Source organism: Thunnus thynnus, chromosome 10, assembly GCF_963924715.1.
Source record: "Thunnus thynnus chromosome 10, fThuThy2.1, whole genome shotgun sequence".
NCBI classification, from domain to species: Eukaryota; Metazoa; Chordata; class Actinopteri; order Scombriformes; family Scombridae; genus Thunnus; species Thunnus thynnus.
The window spans coordinates 27,226,773-27,251,339 of record NC_089526.1 but is presented as its reverse complement, the minus strand read 5'-3'; the positions used below and the strand labels follow the sequence as shown (position 1 = coordinate 27,251,339).

Sequence of the window (24,567 nt, the reverse complement as noted above, 5' to 3'; positions counted from 1 at the left end):
GCTAACATTAGCATGCATGCTTGCAACATGCTGTTTACACTAAGTAATGTCAAGCAGTAATTTTGACTTTGTCTTTTTGGCAAAAACACAGTCAATACAATGTAAATTCAACACAAAATGAAATTAAGAAGATTAATGCTGACTTTGATATTCAATTACAATTCTGAGAGCATTTCTAAATAGTTTGATGCGATTTTCCCATGTGTAGTGCTATAGAGCCACATTCATTCATGATTTGAACATCTGTTTAGTCAATCACATTTCTATAAAACCATGAAGTGTTTTGTTCAGAAGGAGGAATTTAAAGTCAATTAAGCATGACAGCTGACATTTAAAAAAAAAAAAAAAAAAAAGTTGCGTTTTGCCAAATAGGAAGGCTTCACAAAGTTCACATTTTGTGGTCCTGTTATTACAAACATTACAGTATTTATCCTCATTGTTTTTGCACATAACAAAATTCATTGGCTCCCCTCTTAAAAATGAAGACATTTTAAGACATCATTGGGCCTTGAACTATGAACATCCACAGTGATGTGTGCTTAGCCCACTACTTTACACCCTTTTTACACATGACTGCTCCCCCTCCTATCCTTGTAACTCCATCATTAACTTCTCAGATGATACTACAGCGTTCGGCCTTATCTCAAACAATGATGAGTCTCTGTATAGGAGTGAAGTACAAAAGCTGGCAGTATGGTGTAACAGTCACAACCTGGCTCTGAACATCAATAAGACCAAGGAAATGACCATGGACTTTCACAGGTCAGGACAACACATGCACACCCCACTCTATATAAATGGCGAGGCAGTGGAGAAGGTCGCGAACTTCAAGTTCCTCAGCCTGACTGACTGAGAAACTGTCCTGGGGCACCAATACCGCCTCAGTGATTAGGAAAGCTCAACAGCTGCTTTTTACCCGAGAAAACTGAAGAAAGCAAACCTACCACTGAAGCTGCTGGTGAATTTCTACCACTGTGCCATTGCAAGTGTCCTGACATAATGTGTGTCAGTGCTATTCACCAGTTGCACAAAGGCGGAGCACTAAGGTCTTCAGGGAGTAATAAAGACCGCTGGGAAAATCACTGGGGCCCAGTTGCCAGACATCACCACCATCTAAACTTCCCGCTGCCTATGCCGATCTCACAGCATCATTAGGGACCAATCACATCCAGCCCATCACTTATTTGATCTCCTGCTGTCAGAGAGAAGATATAGCTCTATCCGAGCAAGGACTACCAGAGTGATGAATAGTTTTTCCCCCCTAAACAAAACTCCCTAGCCCCCACCACTCCCATACCTTCTCGTAGGTGCTGTTTGACATACTTCAGACTATACCAAATACATAAAAAGGTCTGTCTGAACTATCTCTTTAACCAACTCAAACACACTTAGGCTATTCTATGTGATCTCCTTTTGATAACTAATTTAATAACTAATGTAATATTTTTCACTTCCATTCACTGAGCCACCCCTAAAACTGTTTGGAGCCCCCCTGGGGAGGCCTGCCCCCCATTGCATCACAAAAAATGTACCAGGTTTCAGTTGTGATACATTGAATTATGGAGTGTTTATGCCATCGTGGTCATTAGCTGTTTGTCTTTAGTGGTTGCATGTTGCTGTTGCAGTGGGCAGGGTGGGACAGTCCTGTTGGTAAATGGAGGGAGGACTCCACCAACTCACTGTGTGCCAGATGCTAGTAATCTGCTCCACCCAGTTTCTCTTGGCTTCACTCAGTCAGCGGAGGGAGTTGTAGTTGTGTATCATATTGTAAATGCATGCCAATTAAGGCAAAATAGTATGTTAATACAACATATCTTAAAACAGTATTTCTACATTTAAGGGTAGGCTTAAAACTTTCCTTTTTGATAAAGCTTATAGTTAGGGCTGGCTCACACTTGCCTTGGACCAGCCCCTAGTTATGCTGCTGTAGGTCTAGACTGCTGGGGGACTTCCCATGATACACTGAGCTCCTCTCTTCTCCTCTCCCTCTCCATCTGTACATAGTTATATCCCACTGGTTACTAACTAGGCATCTTCCCCGCAGTTAGGAGCTTTCTCATCTCGCAGTTGTCGACTTTGGGTTGCGGACCGCCAGCTGTCCCCTTGGTCCAGCTTGACACCCAATGCTAGTACTATTATTAGTAGTTATATTTGCCCACTGCTACCACTATTATTATTAGTCATATTTCTATTATTGTTGTTATTGTTGTTGTTGTGCTGTGTTCTCTGTGTCTCTCTCCTCCCTCTCCCCCCTCTTTCTCTCTCAACCCAACCGGTCAAGGCAGATGGCCGCCCACCTAGAGCTAGGTTCTGCTTGAGGTTTCTTCCTGTTAAAGTGGAGTTTTTCTTTGCTGCTGTCTCCAAGTGCTTGCTCATGGGGGAATGCTGGGTCTTTTAAATTAAAGAGTACGGCCTAGACCTGCTCTATGTGAAAAGTGCCTTGAGATAACTTCTGTGTTGATTTGGTACTATATAATAAAATTGACTTGACTTTAAAATTCATACCACTTCAGTAGCTATAAATGTATGCTGACTTTCTTCCATCAAGCCAATAAAATGCAAAAAAAGACAATCAACATTGAACTTTAGATTAGGGTTTTTATGTCTTATTTTTAATCAAACTGATTAGTCTTTTCAACATAGAAAATCTTTGCTCACAGGTACCTCTGCTTGCTGAAAGTGGATGTAGTACACCAACATCATCACTAGATGGGGTTGATGAAGTTTGACAGGCAGCAAAATAAGCCCTGCTCCTTGGTCTCTCCAAAAGCATTGAATTTACAGTGGAGAGGTGGCTCTGCACGGTGGAACAACTCTTATTATTCTTATAAAACATAACTACATCTCTACAAACACTGTTAAAAGTAGGTTAAGACTAGAAGACCTGAAATCAGAAATTTCAAGGAAGGGGGATGAACTAAAGGCCGCCATCCACTCAGAGTACGACTGTTCACTATTACCGTTTTCACTGCTGTAAGAAAACAAAAAAGAAAAATGTTATAAAATCTGTTCAACTCACAACCTTATAAACAGACTGCAAGACTGCATCCAATTTGTTTTCTGTTAAAACAGTGCTTCTCTCAGCTAGTAGTTGTCATGAACTCAGTCATTATTCAGTGCTTCCTTTAGCTGAGACAGCAACATCCAGCAGGAGGTAGAGGTGGTATTTATGATTGTAGTAGTATTATTTATAACACTTCCTTATTTTTAGTAGGCACAGTTCTGCAGGGATTGCTGGGACAGCTTTGAACCATCACTTTTACATTATATCCTCTCCACTCAGAATACATGACAGAAAAAAACAATAGATTTTATTCGGTGTTTGAGGCTGAGTCATTAATCACTGTTTATTATGAGACATTGGCTGATTACAGATTCTCTTGAATCTATGTCTTGGAAAAGGGACAAATGCATTTGTATGATTTGATGTTGCCAGGTTTTTAGGAAATCTGCTTGTTGGTTGAATTATTTTGCATGAAGTAATGTGAACAAAGACACCAAAAATAATTCCTCCTCCTCAGCAGAAAGGTCATAACACTTTAGAGCACATAAATGATGCTCATTTGATTAGTTAAATTTACATGCAATGTGATATCTAAAAATAGCAGAACATATATTTTATTATATAGCCTGTCAAATAATTCAATCTCAGCATAGTGTTACTGAAGTGCAAATGGGGAGCACCACAGTGAAGGATGGCGGCATCCCATAAAAGTTAGTCTGATCATTAGACCCTAAATCTTGTTCATGTTCCTGTTAAACATATGTAAAGTATTTTCTCCTTTCTCTCCTCCAGGAAAGACGTTGCCGGAAGTCCTGCCGACGTGGTGGTGATGGGTGGAGATTCCTCTCTCTGCATCCGGACTCCCAGGGGCGAGCTGAGCCCTACTTTACCACCAGGAGTCGCCTTCGAGGAGGGATCTTGCATTCCGACACCTGCAGGAGAATCCTGTGGAGAGGAACTGCATTTCAGACTGCGCATCAGTGTCGTACAAAGCAGAAATGAAGGTGACGTTCATGAGTAGCATTGGAAACACACCCAGACACGTGCAAGGTCCCTCAACATTGCTAGAGTCCTCTGTGCCAAGGCAAGGACAAAGTCTTTTGGCAGCTATTTAGAGATTGCTGTCTATTTTGAATTAATTGGATTGAGTCACTTGGTCATCAGAGACAGTGGAGGTGGAAATTCTGATCTCGGGATCCTCAACAGTCCACAAGCAACTGATCATCAGAGTCATGAGAATATTCCCTTTAAGTTTAGTTTAATCCTGTGAGGACATATCATCAAAAGTGCACCCCGAAGTGATTGCATAATATCCCCGAACTCTGTCTTTTGGCATTTCCTGAGATTTTTTTGTGTCACTCACAGCCCTGTGAGGAACCTACAGTAAGGACAGCCATTGACAAACACAATCAAAGTCAGATTGATCGCTCAGTGCTAAGCCAAGCCACCTTCACCACCCAGTATTTTATCGATTTTCTGCTCTGTAATACAAGGTTACCACCCTTTCACCAAATCTGGCTCATTTATTTGTTTGCCTTTGGCCCTCCACAGAGGCCTCTGACAGCGTGATGGAGACACTCCAGGCAAAAGAGACTTATTGCTTCTACTGCCAGGGCTGCATGACCAGGCTGCTTGAGGACAGGTGAGCAGCAGACAGACAAGGAAGAGTTCCACGACTGGAAAATGGGTTTTTATATACACCCCTCCTCCGCAGGAAGAGGAGCAAGTGTTTATTGATGGTATGACCCAGCAGTAGAAGTGATAGCTTGGGAAAAAAAAGTTAATGGATAGAGCCGGAGCTGGAGTCCACAGTTGTCAGGCTGACTGGGTTAGAATTATAGAGCTGGTGCGACATAAAGGTCTCCGCTACCTATTAAAAAACAATTGTATTTCTTACCTTGAGGTCCAGCTGGACAGTAGTATTGTTCTTATTGCCTTCAGCTTGTAGCTTTCTTTGGTCAGCAGTGTGACATACTGAAAATTGCAGTAGCTGCATTACCAAGACCCTTGCCCTCTGGCTATATTTCTTAGCAATAACGCACTAAAAGTTGCCAGATACTTATTTTTTGCTTTCAGTAAGGGACAGGTAAAATAGGAATGACTGGAGAAGTGCTTGGAGGGAGGTAAATGTTATAATTTCAACAATATTATGCCTCATTATGCTTTGTAACAACCATATGTACCATTTTGTGGCTGCACAGAAATATTAATGCTACCATTAACTGCAACCATCACAAGGTACCATCCAAAAGTTTTCTTTGTATAGCCTAAAACGGTGCATACTGCAGCAGGTGCTTCACAGGAATGAATTAAACAATTTAATAAAAGCTGCACTAATCAATATTTTATATTAACAATGGGTCAAGTGATGGTATGTAATGTCAAAGGCATTGCTTGCACTGATGAACACATACAGAATTATTACCCAACTCTACAGTTTCCTGCAGCTCTACAGAGCTTTTTAGCATATTTCAGCTAGTGAATGGTTAGTTTTTGGTTAACTCTCACTGCTCTCGTCAACCTTGTTTCCAGCAGCAGCCACCCTGCTCTGATAAACCAACCAAAGCTCTGATAAACCAACTGTGTGCTACCTGGCAACCACTAAACAGCAGATAGTCAAAGTTAGCAATTAGCTGGTGAGCATAGTAAAGCACTTAGCAGATAAGTTGGTGGAGAATAAAGCAGAGCCAAAAGGAGAGTGAATATTGGACTTACATTCACCAGGTGTCCATAAACACCAAATGTTGCTAATGTTGCTTTGTCTCTGCTGGATGTGTAAATAGGCAATGGTTTGCGAATAAGTTCACCATCAACTTTAAGGGTGATGATATGCCACTGTTGTGTTTACAGCTTGTTTCTGCTGCCTCCAAGTGGCCTAAAAATTGTTAATGCAGCTTTGAAAGATGTTACTGATTCTGTAAGCCTCAGATCCTTGGGCAGGAGCCCTGACTACAAAAGTGTGGTCACCTTTGGTCAACATAATCAGTAAAATCTTAATATCAACCAGTGAAGAAGGCCAAAACAAAACTGATATGATCCTGTCTCTTTGAATTTGTTAAATGCTAGTTGCATTTTGTTCCAACTAAAGGCGTGAAATTATTTTTTGGCACTGATATTTCAAATTTTAAGAATTGGGAAGTTATGATATAAAGGCATGTTTGACCTTCTTGGATATTGTTTCACCTGCTTTACTACTGTGGACATTTTATACAAACATTCCTCTCTATTATATGCAGTCTAAAAAATACATTTGTACCTGTCCTCATTTGAATACTTTTTTTGTCTAATTTTTCTCTTTGGTATTCTGATCTTCTCTGGCCCTCGGGGAAATCTGTGCTTATTGAGCAATAACAACACTCACTGTTGCAAGCCCCACTTAATACAATTTACAAATATCAAAGGGCAGGGACAGAAAGAAAATCTGTAATTGCATCGTTGTTTTTCCTCTTTATCAGATCGTTTAAGCGAGTTCTTCCTCTTCCTAATGGCAACTGGAATGCCATTGTGGATGACTGGTGTTGCCACCCAGATCCGATTGCTAACAAGAAGTTGTTGCCCCGAGCAGAGGATTGTTTGCTGGGTGACACCTTTGTCCTCGTAGCCAGAGATGGCAGTTGTGAACAGACCCTCACTCAGGAAGTGAGCCCTGTTGGCTCAGAGGACAGTCAAGATCCAAAGGTGAGTGACGTGCGAGAGGAAAACAATGGATTTGCTGATTTGTTCTTAGCTAGAGTACAAAATCTCCAAAACCAGCACGTTAAGGTTGCTCTGCATATGGAATTCTGACAAAATTAAGAATTTTTTAGGGATTTTTTGAAAAGGTTTAAATGAAAGAATGATTACCGTGGTTGGTCATCAGATTATAAGAATTATAGCAGTAAAGATCTTACCTACTATCTGCAATGAGAAAGGAAGTAGTGAATTCACTAGGAGTGTAATGCAAAGCTACTATCTGTATCTGTTTATGTTACAAATATATCTGTATCAGTTTGAAAACACAAGAAAGCTACTGACAAAAAAAATCTGAAAAACCTTTGCCACCTTGCATACACTTTTGAGATGATTCCTAACTCCAGCTTGTCCGTTTTCCCATCTACTGCCAAGTCTTGCAAGGTGCCCATCTTCAATATCGGATCATTAAAAGTCCCCTCCACACATGTGTTAAGATATGTAAAAATACTCTGCTTGGAACTATAATGTGCATCTGATATGATTTTTCCACAAAAAAAGTACCACTTTAAAATCCTTAAAGTGGCATCTACTCCTTCTTCTTCATTAAAAAATCCAGTATCCATGAATATGCAGATAACTGCTGGACACAAGATATCTCCTACTTCACTGTAAAGTTCATTCCCATTGTATGTGCACTGGAGGCTTCGTGTTTCCACGTCACACTTGTGTAAGTTGCATATTGGACCATGATTGGCTTCCAAACAAGTTGTGATGTCACAAATCCTGCTCAGAGGCCCGCCCCTAAAAATCTGATTTTTAAAGAGCACAAAGAAACTTTCCATTTTCAGCAGATGAAAACAGCCTTCCAGTGTCAAACTCTGCACATACATCATTCTGCACAGTGAATCTCAAACATCCAACTGAAGGAACAAGAAAAATAAAATAAATATAAAACCATATTTTTTTGTGGAGGGGGACTTTAAGTTAAAAAACACCTTTGTCAGTCAGACCTTATCCTACACTGCACAACAAATCTTGTGAAAATTGGGAAAGTTATTGAGGACAAATCTTGCTGAACGTTTGAAAATCGAACTTAAAACTATTTAAACTTCAATGTTTTAAGCACCATGCGGTCAATAACAACAGTTCATTTAATAAAATCAAAAACAATGGACAAAACAATTGCAGCAATGGGCACCATACTCTTGTCATACAGTATACTCACCCACACAGACAAAGCTGTAACAGTGAAGTTAAACTCCAGCAGTCTGTAGATGAGGATTGATCTCCCCAGTCTTCCATTACTCATTCTCTGCACGAGTGGCACTCTTTGCATGACTGAAACTGAGAGAAATAGAAGGAGAGGCAAATAGAAAGAGCAGAAGAACAAATGACAATCTGCCTGCTGTATATCTCTCTCTGTCTCTGCCTTCCATCCCGGATATAGCGCATATTGATTGCGGTTTTAAAACTGCCACACTAAAGATTGGTGTGTATTGTGTTGAATGGTTTCTGGTTTTTGGCTCTGTCATGTACAGAAACCCTGCCGCAGACTGGCGCTTATCTCCTGCAAGAGCTGTTCCTCAATGCTGGGAGAGGCTGTCGCACCAGGTATACATCATTCTAATAGGTTTTCATTAATAAATATAATTGTGAACTGCGTATATCATTCTTTCTCTGTTGTGTCTTCCAGAGACCCTGAAACTGTACATCACACAGGTGGTGGTGGAGCCCAGTGTGGGTGACAGAAAGCCAGAGGCGTCACTTAACAGGCATGTTTTCATCCAAGCTTTCAGTGGTAACGCTAAGGAAACTACAGCTGTTAAAGCAAGGACTGTAAATGGAATATACTTTCATACACAGGGGATGTAGGAGAGAAAATGAATTCACACACAGTCTTTCTAAGTAAATCATTGTTATTGTTGTTGTATATTTTTGTCCCTTACAATAAAGTACAGGGACTATAAATCAGTTCTAGTTTATCTGTATGTCAGTCTCACCCAATATCTGACACACCGCTGATTGGATTTTGTTGAAACTTTGGGGAATGATGCATATCAGCATTGTGTTCAGGCTTTTTGAAAATTAATTACAATTATACAATTTTAGATTTGAATTAAACATTTTAATAACCACATCTCCAACTGTGCATGTTTGAATAATTTAAAAATAGTTGCAGATCTGTTCAGATAAGTTTTTTTTTTCCATCATCTCTTCAAAAGCATGTTCTCTTTTAAAGCTGTATGCACTTTCTGATTAGCTGTATTATTTGACTTCTGGTACTGCTTTTAAAGCTACTATAACAAGAGATTAGCATAGTTTTATCTTCATCTTGAAGGAATATCATGAGCAAGAAAAACATGAACACTATCAGCTTTCATCATCTTTTTCAAAAGCCATTGATGGCTCCATTCTGTTTCTGTGCATGACCATGACTGTAAGGTTATAAATTGTGCCCTATAAAGACTAAATATGAACATTGTCCCTCTTGGACAGATCTCTTTTCCTGGAGAGGACTATAGCAGCCAGGCTTTTGGAGCTGTCCAACTCTTTGAGCACCTTCCACTTCTGTGTCCAGACTCCTGATGGAAAAGCCTTCCTATTGGTAAGAGCAAGCCGGCGTAATAAGAGGAAGCCATGACACTTTTTGTAAAAATAGACCACTCAGTTATTTTAGAAATGGGAGAGAGTGATATGGCGGGTCATTCAAGCAATATGAAAAGCTGATTGACTGTGATTTTCGAGTTGTTGAGCATACTGTCATGCTCTTAGCTTCTTCTGGATTATTACAAGTGACTTTTTATTGAACAGTAACACACCACTGCAATAAAAAGAAGTTGCATTAGACAATAAATCCAGTATTTGGGACAGCGTAGAAAAGACCAGAATTATTCATTATTTTTCATTGTATAATATAGTACTACGTAGTAGTAGAGTGTGTGCTTTAGTGTTTGACTGATGTATCTTTATATTCCAATATTGATGTAATTTTAACTGAAGCTGGCAGATGATCATGTGTGTGTTTCAGTCTATTAATTTGCATAACAAAAATCCCAGATTGCAATTATTGCAGTTTTCCACAGAATTTCTTGTTGGCAGACTCTTAACTGAAACTCGATAGCAATATCACCAATGATGTGTGAAAATAGACCAAAATAACCAAATTCTTCATTGATATATAAAACCCTGCATCATATCTGAAGTGGATGACACGCTATTTAACCCTCATGTTTTGCTTTCATTCGCATTTCCTTTTTTGGGGGTGTCACAGCTCCACAGCACTATGAGAATTTTTTTTTTTTTCCAAAAAAATGTTTCTTGTCTTCTGACCTTATTAAAAACCAAATATAAAGAACAATATTTGCCACAAACTGGGCTTGCACTTTTAATGAAGGGTACTTAATAAGGAGATGAGCATGAAGCATTGTTATTACACTAAATAAAGAACTGTATGCATTAACAAATATATGATCTTTTTTTGTGGAAAAAGTCATTCTCAGACAAGGAAATGTACAGTATGTTATCCTACATAGTTACTTATATTTAGGGACTAACTCCCTGTTAGATCTCTTATGAACAAACTGTTATAAAATCTCAATAACAGAAATCAGTCAACTCCAAAAACAGATGTAAAGTATGTGAAAATCTATTATATAACCCTGTTTTACAGCTGTGAAGTAATGCTTCATTTTCTGTAAATGACTTCTGAACCATGTCATTAGTCCCTTATCATGTTTAACAGCAATTTTCATAAAATTGTGATAAACCATGAATATCAAAGATTACACAATGTTCAGAACATGAAGGTCATTAATAGTATCAAGAAAGGATGCATAGAGTTTATGTGATTCCTTTCCCATGTGACATCAAGCATGTGTATCTCAGGTGTTAAGCGACCTGTCTGCTCCTCTTGCAGCTCTGGCTACTGAACAGTGACTCCATCATAGCATCAGTCCCAGAGACGTGTGTCGGGGGTGAGAGGTCTATCAGCTCCCCTGCTCTTCACAGTCCATCACCCAGAGCTGCCAGAGCCCTAAAACTCCTCTACATCGCCTGCTCTGACACAGGCATCCAGCAGAGAGAGTAAGCGAGGACACTTACCGCATCCTCTCTCCCCGCCTAACCCTCCACTGCCCCCCTTCAATCTTTGTTTTCCTCCGCTTAATCTTATCCTTTCATCTTTCCTCCGCACCCTCTCAATCACCACCTGTCTCAGCTTGCGGCGAGGGATGAAAGGCTACTTTGTTGAACAGATTTTAGGTCTTAATAGAACACTCTACACTAAGGTTCCCTGCCCAGACATAATTGTCTATTATTTTGCGAATGAGGTGTTCAAAGGTGTTTATCGTCTTAAAGTTGGCAGTTGCATAAGCCACGCTCGTGTTTGCACGTACAGGGGATGTTGTTTTGACTGGAGCGAGTCTCCGTGTACCTTGCTGTGATGCATTAGAAAGGTGTAGGTGGATGTGCTGCATGTGGTTCTCCATGTTCAGTACAGCAGCACCCCACTGGAAGAGCTTTCCACCCTCATTATTTTCAACTGAATCAGCACTCAGCGTTTTCTCCTCCTCCTCTTCCCTGCAGCCGGGTAGAGTGAAGGCAGTACAAGGAGGTTTTGTTGTTTCTACCATTTTGACAAGCCCACTGGCTGACTGACAGAGAAAGGGTAATTAGAGACAAAACTCGCATGAAAGGAGAGAATCTGTCGTCTCAGTCAAAGCAGTAACGCTGCATCTAAATGACATGATAAACTGTATGAGCATAGGTGCGTGCTGGATACCAAGAGAGACATCTCTCTGGTAAAACAAGCCATGACAGGAACTTTTTACTAGAGCGCTGTCGTTTTTGTCAAGCCTGAATTATAGTAAACACCACTGAAATTCAGCTATTGTATCCATTATTTCTTCTTCTAAAAGGTAACATTAACCGTTGCCATGTAATGAAATAACAAGGCTAATAGTTTACAGCCATGCCAGCCGCTCTGTGAGGCTGCTGCTGTGAGCTACAGTTAGCGTGTTCATAATGACAAAGCTAACATGCTGATGTTTAGCATTTAATGTTTACCATGGACACCATCTTAAGTTCAGTGTGTTAGCATGCTAACATATGCCTATTAACACCAAACATAAAGTACAGTTTAGGCTGATGGGAATGTCATTTTTTGCAGGTATTTGGTCATAAGGCAAAATATAGGGCAGATTTTGACCTGATGATGGCACTAGATGAAAAGTAAAGGGATCACCAAAGTTATTGCAATTCATCCTTAGGACGACACGAATGTGTGCTCCACATTTCATGGCAATCCATCCAATATTTGTTGGAATATCTCATTCAAAGCCACAAATGTTAAACCTATGGTGGATGCTAGAGGAAACGTCAGGTTGATCGCCAGAGTCCGTAGGATACTTCTTCATGGCAATCCCTCTAATATTTACTTAGCTATTTCAGTCTGGACCAAAGTGGTGAACTGACCAAATGACCGGCCAACATTGCCATCTGTAGAGCCACGCCGCTAGCATGGCAAGTATCTGGTAGAGAACTGTTTATTATTTGTTGTTCAGTGCTTAAACCTGAATTGATCCCTGATTCCTTGTCAGTTACAAAACAGACTGCACATTAGAGTTTTGTCTCTCTTCAAGGTGCTTCACATTTGAGCAACAGCTTTTTTGAATTTCACCTATCTCTTACATTTCTTAGAAGTCTTGCAAAGCTAAATTCAGGTGTTACTCACACTTCCGTTTCCCTCTAAATAATTTACCACTCATCCTTCATCACTCATCTCTGACATTTTTAAATTAAATGTTATGCCTGGGGAGCTGAATTCCCTGGATGATAGCCCTCTTATTAGGGATACAGTTGGTCACAGTTGACTGCAGCTAGGGGTTGCAGTATGTGTTGTTAAAACTGCCAATAATTGGCTGGAGAATCAGCGAGCCAATGCCTAAGTGGATTATGCTTGTCACTAATGGCAGTGACTTGATTGTGAGTTAAGTGAAATTCGCAGGCACCATTACAGTCCAGTAGAGCGGGAAACGGTATGTCTCATAGTTACGGTATGCTAATTGAATGTAATAGAAATTGTATGGGCAAGTCCTTTTCTATAGTATTCACTCTGATATGTGAGCAATCAAATCCTAGAATAATGTTGTTGACTGGTTTGGGGTCAATATGTAGACATCATAACTTGATTAGATTTGCTATCTAAACAACCTGTGTAACCTGCTTAAGACACTGAATAGTATTGTCATGACACCAATATTATGACTTCAATACGATACCTGCCTAAATATCTTGATACCGATACTGAAAGGATACCACAGCAAAAACCTAAAACATTAGGTAACAAGTCATTTTTAGCAGCTTGGAAGTTATGGTAAAGTTAACGTTACCAGTATGGACGTTGTGTTTGCATTTAGACATGTTTGCCACATTGGTAAATTAGCTTAAAAGCTAAAGCCAAATTAAAGAGTTATGATTGTCCTTAATTGCCTCGTCAAACTCCGATGGTGAAAAAAGTTTGCCTGTCCCAAAATAAATCATACTCGTTTGACTTATATTTGAGGGCATGTAATTATGTTACCTATCACATGCGCTAACCTGTCGCTCTTTGAATTCTTTGAACATGTCGGCGAGATGCTTTGTCAAGTTGAATATGTTGGCTCCCTTGGTCTGTGTCTGTTTAAAACAGTTTTTACAGACAGGCTTTGTGGTGTCCATGAGCTTGCCCTGACTGTGAGCTATGTAAGCAAAATAATTCCATATTTTGCTGCATGCATCTGCTTTGTCAACAAGCCATGGACAGTCAGCAAGAGCACTTGTACTTGCATCCATGCCCTGACTGTTAGCTATGTAAGCAAAATAATTCCATATTTTGCTGCATGCATCTGCTTTGTCAACAAGCCATGGACGGTCGGCAAGAGCACTTGTACTTGCAGCCATGCCTCTTGTTCTGGCACCATGAAAGCTGCAGCGTGCATATGAGAGAAAAAAAAAAAACGGTTGGCATGTCCACTATGTCTGCAGGGAGTGGAAGGAAATACAGCTCTTATTAAAACACAGTCATTCTTATGTATCGGTACTAATTAAACGGGGTTTAGTACCATTTTTAACAGCAGGGTATTGTGATGCCTTTCTTGTATCGGTATACCGTGCAACAGTGTCTAATTTTTAATTTTCATCCTTCATCATTTTTTTTAGATGTAAATATAGCCATTGCTATAGCAGTAGTGCCTCTGCTGTGCCTCTCAAAACTTTGAGAAGACTTTTTCATGTCAGGAACTGCACAGATGGCTAAATGTCACCCAAACAAACTGGATCAGCACCACACTCTGAAAGAGCATCAATCTTTCCTCTCTCCATCACTCTTCTTCTTCTCCTTTCAGTCCCCACCTCTTTTCTCCTCACACATACACACCATCATGCACACAGACATATATTGATGCAACACACACACACACACACACACTTGCCATCAATCCACTTTTATGTAACCCTCGTTATCCAGTTCAGTATACAGTTAAAAACCACTTAATTAAAACAGCGAAGCATCAACATGGGATTTACAGCAGCTATTCTGGGCATCATCTTGGTTGTATAATGCTGTGGCAGTCACCATAAATCTCTCCTATTCTGTGTGTGTTTTCAGCATTGTAACTAGCTGGGAGGTCAATGCCATAGGACATCCTGTGGTGCTGCTGCCGAAGGTGTGTGAAGAGCTGCTGCAAGTGATAGATGACAGCAACTCTGCACTTCCTACGTCAATGCGTTGCATGAGGTCCTACAAGGTGAGACAGTTACTTTAAGAGCCAACAGATTATAGCAAAGACACATCAGTCCTTGGCAGAACTACATATTTTCTTGATATTTCTAAAATTCTTTCCCTGATATTGTATAGTGTACAGAGATGCTGAAAGTCTTCAAAGTTGTCTTGATCTTTTGTAAAAAGCTGTATTATCAACACAGCAAGGACTCTTTCAGCTGACAGCAGTCACTTATTTCACTTATTCTTCACTTACAACCTTGTTTTTCCACTATTCAGTAGTGCTTGACAGTGTTTTTATCCTGCCTTAATTAATTTCATGATTCAGAGCTTTCAGCTAACAGTCTAGCTTTAGGGATTATGCTGGTCAAATGTAAAGCTTTACTTTTCTCAGCCTTATTTCAGCTTCTATACACCTGTAATTGTGCAAAATGCATATATTTAGCTCAAGTCGTCAAGGAAAACCATTTGACTAGAAAATAGGAGGTGTTAACTTTGCTGACAACTCTATTCTCTTAGCTGTTTTAAACCTAGTGACAGGAGTAATTAGCACCATTATCCTCCGCTTCCTGTTCAGAAAGTTTAGGAAATGACTCCTACCACTTAAAGAAGTTTTACATCTGTTAAATAATACGAGAGCTGGAATAATGAGCAAATCTTTGAGCAGAAAATCTACTGATGTATGTCAGGTGGACAATGCTTTTTTGTAAGCCTGTGACGGCGGTGTTCACTGGAAGGTTTGGAGTCTTTCTTAGTCTGAAGGTAGTAATCTACTGATAATCAAACAGACTCTCATGGACACTACAGTTAAAGGTGCAATCATCCTTTGTGCAAGAGGAAGCAATTGAAATGCACCATTGTGCTGCGCCAGAGTGATACTCTACATGAGTATGGAGGGTGGGGTATCTTTTTTTGCAGCCTTTCCAAAACCAAAAGCACAAGAGTGAAAGTCTAAAGAATTTGTTTAATAGTGTGTTTACCTCTAGCACAACTGGCTAACTAGTTTGCTGTGTATTGTACAGTTGTGACCAAGTGTTACTTCTTAACTAACAGTGTTAGATTGTGGGGCTAATGGTGCAGCCACGATCAAACTAAAGCCCTTTTCACAACAAGCACATCCACTGTGTAGTATTTACCTCCTGTTTGGAAGCTGACTCTGGATGCTCTCAGAGTTTGGAGTAATAATGTCATTGACTCTGTTCTTTATTGGATTTGGGGAAGTTTACACTTTAACAGCTTCAGCCAACATTACTCAATGGTATGTTTGAAAAACTCATTGGTTAGTCCTCATCTTAAAAACCTTAATGCTTAAAGTGAAAACATACAGTTTGAAAATAAAATTCCGACAGGTATGTAAGCTTATCATAGCTATTGTACCTTATCATACATACAGGGTTAATACTAGTACTAACTAGGTACCCTGCAGTACAAGAACAATGCTGTCTTTTTGCTGGGTACATCCAGCTTTAGCCTCTTAGGGCATTTTCAAACCTATAGTTGTTTTGCTCTGGTCCATATCAGTGGTTGAGTTGGTAAACTTGGTGCATTTTCCCATTGGTTTGGTTTCTTTTCACACAGAGAAAAATCCAATCGAACCAAAATGCAACACCAAAAGTTACAGCACCAGTCAAAAGTTTGGACACACTTTCTCATGCAAAGGAATGGGAAGGTGTGTCCAAACTTTTGATTGGTACTGTACATGAGAATGTTCACTATGCTTATTGGTCAAATGTGTCTGGGGTGGGGGCAAGAGCATAAACACAGGAAGAAGGTCCTGAAGAAGGTCATCTGGCCAAATACAACATTCTGCATTGCACTAGTCCAGGACCAACCTTGATTGATTCTCCGGGTAGCTGCTAGCAACTGTTAAATTCACTCATCCTAATATGCAAAGCACACCTGGTTACAAGAGCTTTTTAGTTCAAACTTGAAGAATACACCTAGTAGTTGGATCATGTTCCCACCACAAACCAAGTGCTGAGTCCATTTGGGATGATACTGAGACCACTTCCTCTAATAGGTCTATGTACCTTTTTTAATCCTCTGTGCCAGTGACAGCCGTGGCTGGAGGCATTATGTTTTCAGTTGTCCATACGTCCATTTGTCTGTCTCATTATTGTGAACATGATATCTTAGGAACGCCTTGTGGGAATGTCTTCAAATTTGGCACAAACGTCCATTTGGACTCAAGGATGAACTGATAAGATTTTGGTGGTCAAAGGTCACTGTGACCTCACAAAACATGTTTTTAACCACATCTCAAGAATTCATATGCTAATTATGTCAAAGTTTCACACAAATGTCTAATAGGATAAAATGATGAAGTGATGACATTTTATATCCAAATAGTCTCTAAGTGGAGACAGCATGTTTCTTACTGGAAATGATTCACTGGAATCATACATCAATATAATGATAACTTCTATTTCACACAAAAAATACACTTAATACCTTTTATTAAATTCCTTGAGTCTGGACAGACAAGGATGTAAACTGCAACTTGACTGTTTGGCAGAGACATACAACAGCGACATAACTATTTCTAGTTATTTGGTTGCACCTGAGTACGATTCCTGTGTTCAGACCTGCCCAAACAAATTGCACCATGGGGAAAAAACAAACCAGAGTCCGATTGAACCAGACTAAAAAGTGCATGTGTGAAAACTTCAGTCTTTAAGTATGATATCATGTATACAGCCTATGCATATGACCCCTTTTACAGGGCTTCCTGTTTTTTAAAACAAGTCAGCTGGAAACATTAAAGATAAACCTGCTTTTGTCTAGCTCTGTCTGAAATCAGAGACCTAAAGAAAGAACTACACTTTTCAGTGATAAATCTGTCACCGGTATCCTTGTAAACTGAATATGTGCCGTGCCTTAGTGAACAGTCAATTATACCAAGATTCTGCAGTTGGTTTGATAGTGATGTATTGATGTTTCACCTGTAACGTTAGAAACTGCAGAAATATGTATGATTTACAGTGGTTGGCATGCCACCATGCAGCTAAAGCGTTCTGTACTGGGCCTGTGGAAAGCGGGCTATGTAGTCTTCTTGCTGCAAGTTTATATCAATATCTGCTTTGACCAAAGAACAAAAGACTGTGGACTGAACTTGTATTTTACTATATCAACGGTGGACTGTCTTGTTGAAGTAACACAAATAGCAGAAATTCCCTTTCAGAGATGTTGGAGTAGAGGGCTTCCACTTAAACCAGACAGCTGTTCCAATTGTTCCACCTACAGTAAGCTCCTGCCTTGTTGTAAAGGTATTGTGCCTCAATCTTAAAAATGCTTACTATGGTTTCTGACACCATGAGCCATTTTTCAGAGCAGGTACCCTTATTTTTCCCACACACTGTGGCACAATGCACTTCAGATAATGCTGATAAGCAGAACTGTTGTTTTCTAAGGTTGCAACATGACAATAGTGGGTGGGAGAAGAAATTACGCTCTGCTGAAATGGAGAAGGCCATAGATAGAGCGACTCAGACATAGGATATAGTATCTGTCTGATGATGGAAGCGGTTACATGGGTAAAAAGAGTGTGATAAGTTGACACACTCAAACACTTCCTGATTGTAGAAGACTATAGTGCTATAGGCGGCAGAGGATGGGAAGATAATGTGATCATACTGCCATCTAGACTTACCAGAGATGGTCTGAGAGTCCTTGTTTAAAACACTTTGAAAATCACTCTGGAGCCCCGAGATTCAGAGGGGGAGGACCAGCATGTAGCAGGATAGCAGTCTGGAAGCTTATAATGATCTGAAGAGATGCATCTGCTAAAGAGGATGAGATGAAGATGTGAGCTATATATGTGGCCTTGTGAGCTATAGTTTACCCACTATTGGCTTTTTTTTTTTTTTTCTTTTGTTGTTGGATCGTAAAGGTCCTGCAATCCTACACAGGTGTTTTCACCTATTCTGGCTGATTAGATGTCTGCTCAGGTTCAAGTGGAGCTATGTTGATATTCATGTGAGGTCATCAAACTTCATGCACTAACAGAACTTTTTCATAGCAGACATTTTGACATGTCATAGCAGTACAAGCACAGGTGTAATTAATAAAATCAATGACGACTGTGTTTCATTCAAGTGAGCCAGTTCCTGGGCTCTAGTATTGTGCATGCTGAATCATGGGCATGATTTACTGGGACACTTAATGGAACTGAGCCATTGTTAATGTTATTAATCACACCTGTGCTTTTCGTGCTATAAAGGGTCTAAATGTTTGCTGAGAAAAAGGTCTTTTGGAATGACAGATGGGTAAATTGTCCAGAGGAGTGAGGATATCAATCAAGCACAGTCTGTTCACACCCACACAGTCTGGAGAAGAGGCCTAATTAACCAAAAGTGAAAACACCTGTGTGAGCAGTGGACCGTTGCTATTTAAGGCCTGTAAAATTATTAAACAGCTGTCTGTTTTAAATGTCCATTTGATTTATTTACAGCAACTGATTCAATGGTGACTTATGTACTTAACATAGTTGTGCACGCATGCAGTCTAAAAATGAAATTGAAATGATAATCATTGATAAGCACAATGACATTTTGAGTAACTGCAAACTGCAACTGTAACTTCCATTTACATGGCCTAGATAATTGTGTTGAACTAAGGATGTGTTGTCTTGAAAGTAACACATTTTTTTTCAAGACCGACAATTTGACCTGTAATAGGAAAAGTACAGGTGTAACTAATAACATTAACTGTGACTCTGCTGTTTATTCAAGTGTCCTACAAAGCCATTTCACTGAGCCTTTTTCATGGAGTACATTTCGACATGTCACAGTAGGAAAAGCGCAGGTGATGATAAAATGAATAATGCCTGTGTGTGTGTGTGTGTGTTGCATGTTGCTGCTTCAGTTTGGGGTCCTGTTATTGTGCATGCTGGCTGGCTGTCACACTGTCATGGCTTACTGAGACACTTGAATAGAAAAGAGCCGATGTTAATCTTAGCTGTAATACCTATGCTTTTTTTTCTACAATGACATGTCAAAATGCCATTAAAAGAAGTCCTTTCCAGTCCCAAGAAACTGGCTCACCTAAATGGTATGCTATTGTTATTAAAGGGGCCATATCATGCACGTTTCCAGGTCTATATTTATATTGTAGGGCTCTACTGGAACATATTTGTGTGATTTACAGTTCATAAAACTCCTTATTTATCTTATACTGCCCCTTTATGCAGCCCCTCAGTTCATCCTCTGTCTGAAACAGGCCGTTTTAGCTCCTGTCTCTTTAAGACCCCCCTCCTAATGAGCCCACTCTGTTCTGATTGGCCAGCTCCTAGAAGCTGCCGCTCGGCAGACTTCCATCAGCTTGGGAGAATGTAAACAAAAAATAGTAGTTGGAATTCACTTCTTTGTACATCTGTACATGTTCGAGACGGAATCTGATCTTAAATATGCAAGTAGACAACGCAAATAATCTTAACAACAACCTTAGCAGCAACCTTAGCAACAAAGGCTATGAAATGGATGGCTGTTTATGGGCATGCGCAAACAATCTGATGTCATCACAAGAAGGAAGTAGAGGTAACACTACAAACAGAGAGTTCATGGCAGACTGAAGCCCTGGCTTTTGCCTTGCAGGGAGCACTTTTAAATATGTTCACCTCAAGTTTTGGACTTTTGACCAGTATGTCCCCTTTAATGTTGTTAATCACACCTGTGCTTTTCCTGCTATGACATCAGAATGTCTGCTGTAAAAAAGGTTTTATTTAACCAGTGAGTAAAATGCTATAACAGATAACAGTGATGGATAAAATTACAAAATCAAGACCTAGGTTGTTAAAAAGAGAGAACCTTTAACAGCGTCAATATCTAAACCCTACAGGCTGAAAAGACAACTTTCCATATGGAGATAAATAACATATAATTAAAAGGAAATTAAAAGTGACATTCCTGCATATTCAGTTGTACATTAAACATTCAACCAAACTGCATCATATCCAGCATACGTCGACATTTGCTAACTGACTGCCCAATCCAATATATTTGTACTATATATTGGCTCAACCAGACTGTCACAGCACTAAGCCAAAGTTTGCAGGTAACTGTTTGTGAATTGTGTCTGTGTGTGTGTGTGTGTAATGTGTGTTTTTGTTTAATTTCAGTCACTGTGAGTAGATCAAAGCCTGCACCATAACCCAGCCTGTTATTATGCTGCATGTGGAATGTCTACTGTTGTCTGGGCTGCTGTGTTCCCCGCCCTCCATCCCTGGGCCTACCGGTGTAATGGGGTGTAAAGTAGTTCCAGCTCAGTGTCACTCTCGAGCCCGGGAACAGACAACACCTCCCCCCCACCACCTCATTAATCTCCTCCTCACTCCCACAGACACGGCATGTAGGTTAGACAGAAACTGATCCAAAAAGTGATCCAACATTTTACAATGAAGAACTGAGGGGACGTATCGATCATACATCGCCTCAGTCTTTCTGCAGTCCACACAGCGTCACAACAGGAGCGGCCGCACTTTGTCGAAATAAATTACTTCCCCCAAGATGCACACGTCTCGATTCATTGGACGTGGACCAATGGATAAGAAGAGGAATTTATCAACAGAGCGGGGGTCTGTGATGCTGTTCTGCATCAGTGTTTATGTCAGGATTGGACCGATATCTCAACTTGAAGATATAGAAGTGGTGGATTTTGTTCTTTTAAGCAAAAAAAATTGTAATGGCAAGTCAGGGTTATTTACCTGCAGTTTGATGGGAATGATGCAGCTTTTTGAATTAGATATGCTCATTAATCATATGTGCACTCATTGTGACGTTGATTTTGCCAAGAACATAGCCATGTTCATTTGTAATATTTGTTTTGACTGCAGGACACTCCTTTGAGCTTGCTACTCGCCGTAGCAGCAGGAACATGATTCTTTTGTCATGTTCTACTTTTTCTACACCTCTTTCTGTCTCTGTCTCTTCACATATGACCAAATAATCTCCCTCTCTCTAGCCAAGTTTCAAGTGTTATGATAACAGAATGCCTGGCATCAAAGAGTGAGTGTTTGCTCGAAAGACTCCCTCATCCCCTTGTCATTGTCTCAGTACCTTTTAATACTCAGACATTAACCTCTCTTCTCTTCTGTCCCTTCTTCAGCTAGAGCTGTTGTATAGAGATGAAAAATAAAACCGTGCTACCAAAGGTAATCTCTAACTACAGCTAGACGTATTGCTCTTCATGGCTTTGCAGTGATGTCACATATTTCACAGTGCTGAAGCTCAAAAGAATTCCAATGAGATCAAAGAACTGTAACACCCCTAAGCATGTTATCATCAAGTGTTCTGGGCAGACCTGCTGTCAGCGTCGCTGCCAGTTTAAAGACCCTCATGTAATTTAAAAACTGAGAATCTTTTTTCATGTGGCTTCTCATAATGTAAACAGTTGATTAAAAAAAAAAAAAAAAAAAAAAAAAGTTAAATGTACTCACCATGAGCAAGAGGAAAGTAATGGTTCTTTTGATACCTTTGCTGGTTTCTTTTTTTCACCTTTTCAGCCAGGCATTCCACCCTACTTTGGGAACAATGTTGTGAAGGAACTTCCAAATAATGTCCAGCACAGTCATAATGATACTGATCCCCCTGGAAGAATAATACAACTATAAGAATACTATGGATTTTTCCTCTTTTTATCAGTTCATTATTGAGTGTAGGGCTGAAACTAACAATTATTTTCATTACCCATTAGCCTGCTGATTATTTTCTCAATTAATAGTTTGAAAAAAACTAGAAAAAAATTAACATATTTAGTTAACATATTTAAATTGCTTGTTTTGTCCAAACCCCAAAGATTCGGTTTTAGTTGTTCCACAGGAGAGAATTCTGAATTCTTTATTTATTGCTTTTCACCTTTGTTTGAATTGGGAGGGGCTCGGTTGGAAAAAGATGTCACATATTTCCATGCTCCAGTCGGAGTTTGAATCAAACTGTGATGACGGTTGTTGTGGTGTTTGCTTATGTTGCCAGTACTGCCAGTTAAATTTGTTGGATGTTTGAGCTTCACTGTGCAGAATGATGTATGTACAGAGTTTGATACTAGAAGGCTGTTTTCACATTTATCTTCTGAAAGTGGAAAGTTTCTCTGTGCTCATTGAAAATTATTTTAAAGGGGTGGGCAGGATTTGTGACATCACGAATAGGTTGGAAGCCAATCCTGGTCCAGTATTCAACTTACACAAGTGTGATGTGGAAACTTGAAGCCTCCAGTGCACATACACTGGGAATGGACTTTACAGTGAAGTAGGGGACATCTTGTTCAGCAGTTCAGCTCCTGAAATGAACAACCAGATCAAACACAAATTATTATTCAAAGTAGGGTATTTTATGTACATCTTAAAACAAGTCTAGAGAGGATCTTTAAGTTTGATTGTTGATTATGTATTCATGAATATTTAATGTTATCAAGAAATATTTAAAATTTGAGATCAAGTTGAGGGGATTCATTTAATCTACCAGCATCTATCTGCTCAAGTTTCATACAGTCACATACATTCACACTTTGGGGCTGCCAAGTACAGTCATGGCTATATTATCAGTGTTATCACTGTAGATTTTGTGGATTTTGTGCCTTGCTCAGTGGTATTTTGTAAAGGAGAACATTACTCCCTTTCCCCACCTTCATTTCTCCCCCAGCTTCAACCTAGCAACTACTTCTCTCCTTTGTCTAGTCTGCTGTTGTTCTGGTTTCTTAGTTTCTTATCACACTTTGTCTTCTTTTTCTGGGACTCTGAGTTGTGTTAGCAGCAGCTCACCTCTATTTGCCGTTTGTTATCATTTGTATGAATTACCATTGATGCGCTTGAGTGGTGAGCAGACATTGGCACGAGGACAGAGAAGACAGGGCCTTGAGTAAGGCAAATGCCCTCATCCATCATCCCAATATAGAGCCCTCAGTGGAGCGCAACCATTGTCTGCACCAGGCAAACGCCCAGGAATAGCAGATGGAGAGAGAGAGAGAGAGAGAGAGAGGACCAGGCTAAGCCGATTTATTTTCTGTGCTTTGTTTATCTGAATGTGTGTTTTTGAAGTTGATTAAATCTCTACCACCTGTGGTTTTTTTGTTGTTTGAAGACCGTAATTGCAGATAATGTGGTACTGTGTTGATCAGCCGACCGTAGAGATCCTGTAAATCTGTACTTTTGGGAACAAAAAAATGTCATTGTACAGTACAAAGAGGAGTTTTCTAAAATGCTAAAGTTAAACGTGTATGTTCAAAAGTTTCCTAACTTCCTGCCTGTTGTCCTCAGGTGGCATACCTAAGACTGTGAGGTTGAAAGGCCGGAGCCAAAAGGTCAAGACTTCACTCATCACTCTTGGTAGAGAGTTGAAAAAGACCTGGGACAACTGAGAAAAGAACTTTTTGTGAACATGTACATGTATGTTTTTCTATATGTGAAAATGACATCATTCACAGAGTGACGTCAGATTTCTAGGTAAGTATGAGAATTTTAATGCAGAAGAAAATGCAGCAAGCATGGAATAGCTTGTTTAGCATGTCAAGTTTTGGTGTCTGGTTTAATCTGTATCTTCACCTCCAAAGACTCATGTTGAAACAGGTTGTTGCCAGGCTATTAAATGATAGCTTGTATTTAGTAAATTCAAACATAGGAGAGACTGAAATCACATAAAACATTTTGTTCATAGGTTACACCTGTTTGTAATTTTTTTTTTTAAATCATTATTAATTATAATGTATAGTAATATACATAATGGTTGAAAAGCAACTTTGTCAATTCCCAGACTAAGTTTTGTATTTTTCTTACCATTCTTGACAAAACAGATTAAACTATTGTATTTTTGAAAATATCATCTCTTCCTTTCTTTTTTCCACCTGCTGGTGAGCACTGTTGATTGATATGTGGAACATAGTTCTTGAGTTTGCTCTTGATGAAAGCTTATTTTAGAGGCAATCCAGCCCCAGGGTACAGCAGAGCATCCTCCACTTGAGTATAATTACAGCTTGCGGAACACGGTGACTTTTTGTGTAGTCATGGGTTTATTTGTGAATGAGTGTCAATGATTGATGGTATTTATGTAACATTCTCGGTAGGGAGAATCATTGTAAAAATGTAGCGACAGGTGGGTGTCGTCACAGGGTAGTCGCTACCACGGCAACGTCAGGTAACATAACC

The 24,567-nt window shown here is 39.7% G+C and overlaps 1 protein-coding gene and 1 long non-coding RNA gene across 4 annotated transcripts in view; one reads left to right on the top strand and one right to left on the bottom strand.

The window, feature by feature from the left end:
* The window catches only part of ube3d (ubiquitin protein ligase E3D), a 31,767-nt gene extending 7,528 nt beyond the window's left edge, over positions 1 to 24,239 (top strand). For both annotated transcript variants that reach the window (XM_067602313.1, XM_067602312.1), the window contains 9 exons: positions 3,797 to 4,008; positions 4,556 to 4,646; positions 6,460 to 6,682; positions 8,215 to 8,287; positions 8,370 to 8,448; positions 9,173 to 9,281; positions 10,593 to 10,759; positions 14,322 to 14,460; positions 23,683 to 24,239. In XM_067602313.1, coding sequence (XP_067458414.1) covers positions 3,797 to 4,008; positions 4,556 to 4,646; positions 6,460 to 6,682; positions 8,215 to 8,287; positions 8,370 to 8,448; positions 9,173 to 9,281; positions 10,593 to 10,759; positions 14,322 to 14,460; positions 23,683 to 23,703 — 1,114 coding nt within the window. In that variant the 3' untranslated portion in view covers positions 23,704 to 24,239. The remainder of the gene's footprint in view (positions 1 to 3,796; positions 4,009 to 4,555; positions 4,647 to 6,459; positions 6,683 to 8,214; positions 8,288 to 8,369; positions 8,449 to 9,172; positions 9,282 to 10,592; positions 10,760 to 14,321; positions 14,461 to 23,682) is intronic.
* Positions 3,839 to 19,209, bottom strand: LOC137191874 (uncharacterized). 2 transcript variants are annotated; one of them, XR_010930462.1, is made up of 4 exons: positions 18,354 to 19,209; positions 18,085 to 18,217; positions 7,902 to 8,020; positions 3,839 to 3,949 (listed from the first exon to the last, which is right to left on the bottom strand). It is a non-coding gene; the product is annotated as an uncharacterized lncRNA (long non-coding RNA). The 2 variants fall into 2 exon arrangements; XR_010930461.1 differs by having other exon boundaries at positions 18,085 to 19,209.
* Positions 24,240 to 24,567: the final 328 nt, after the last annotated feature.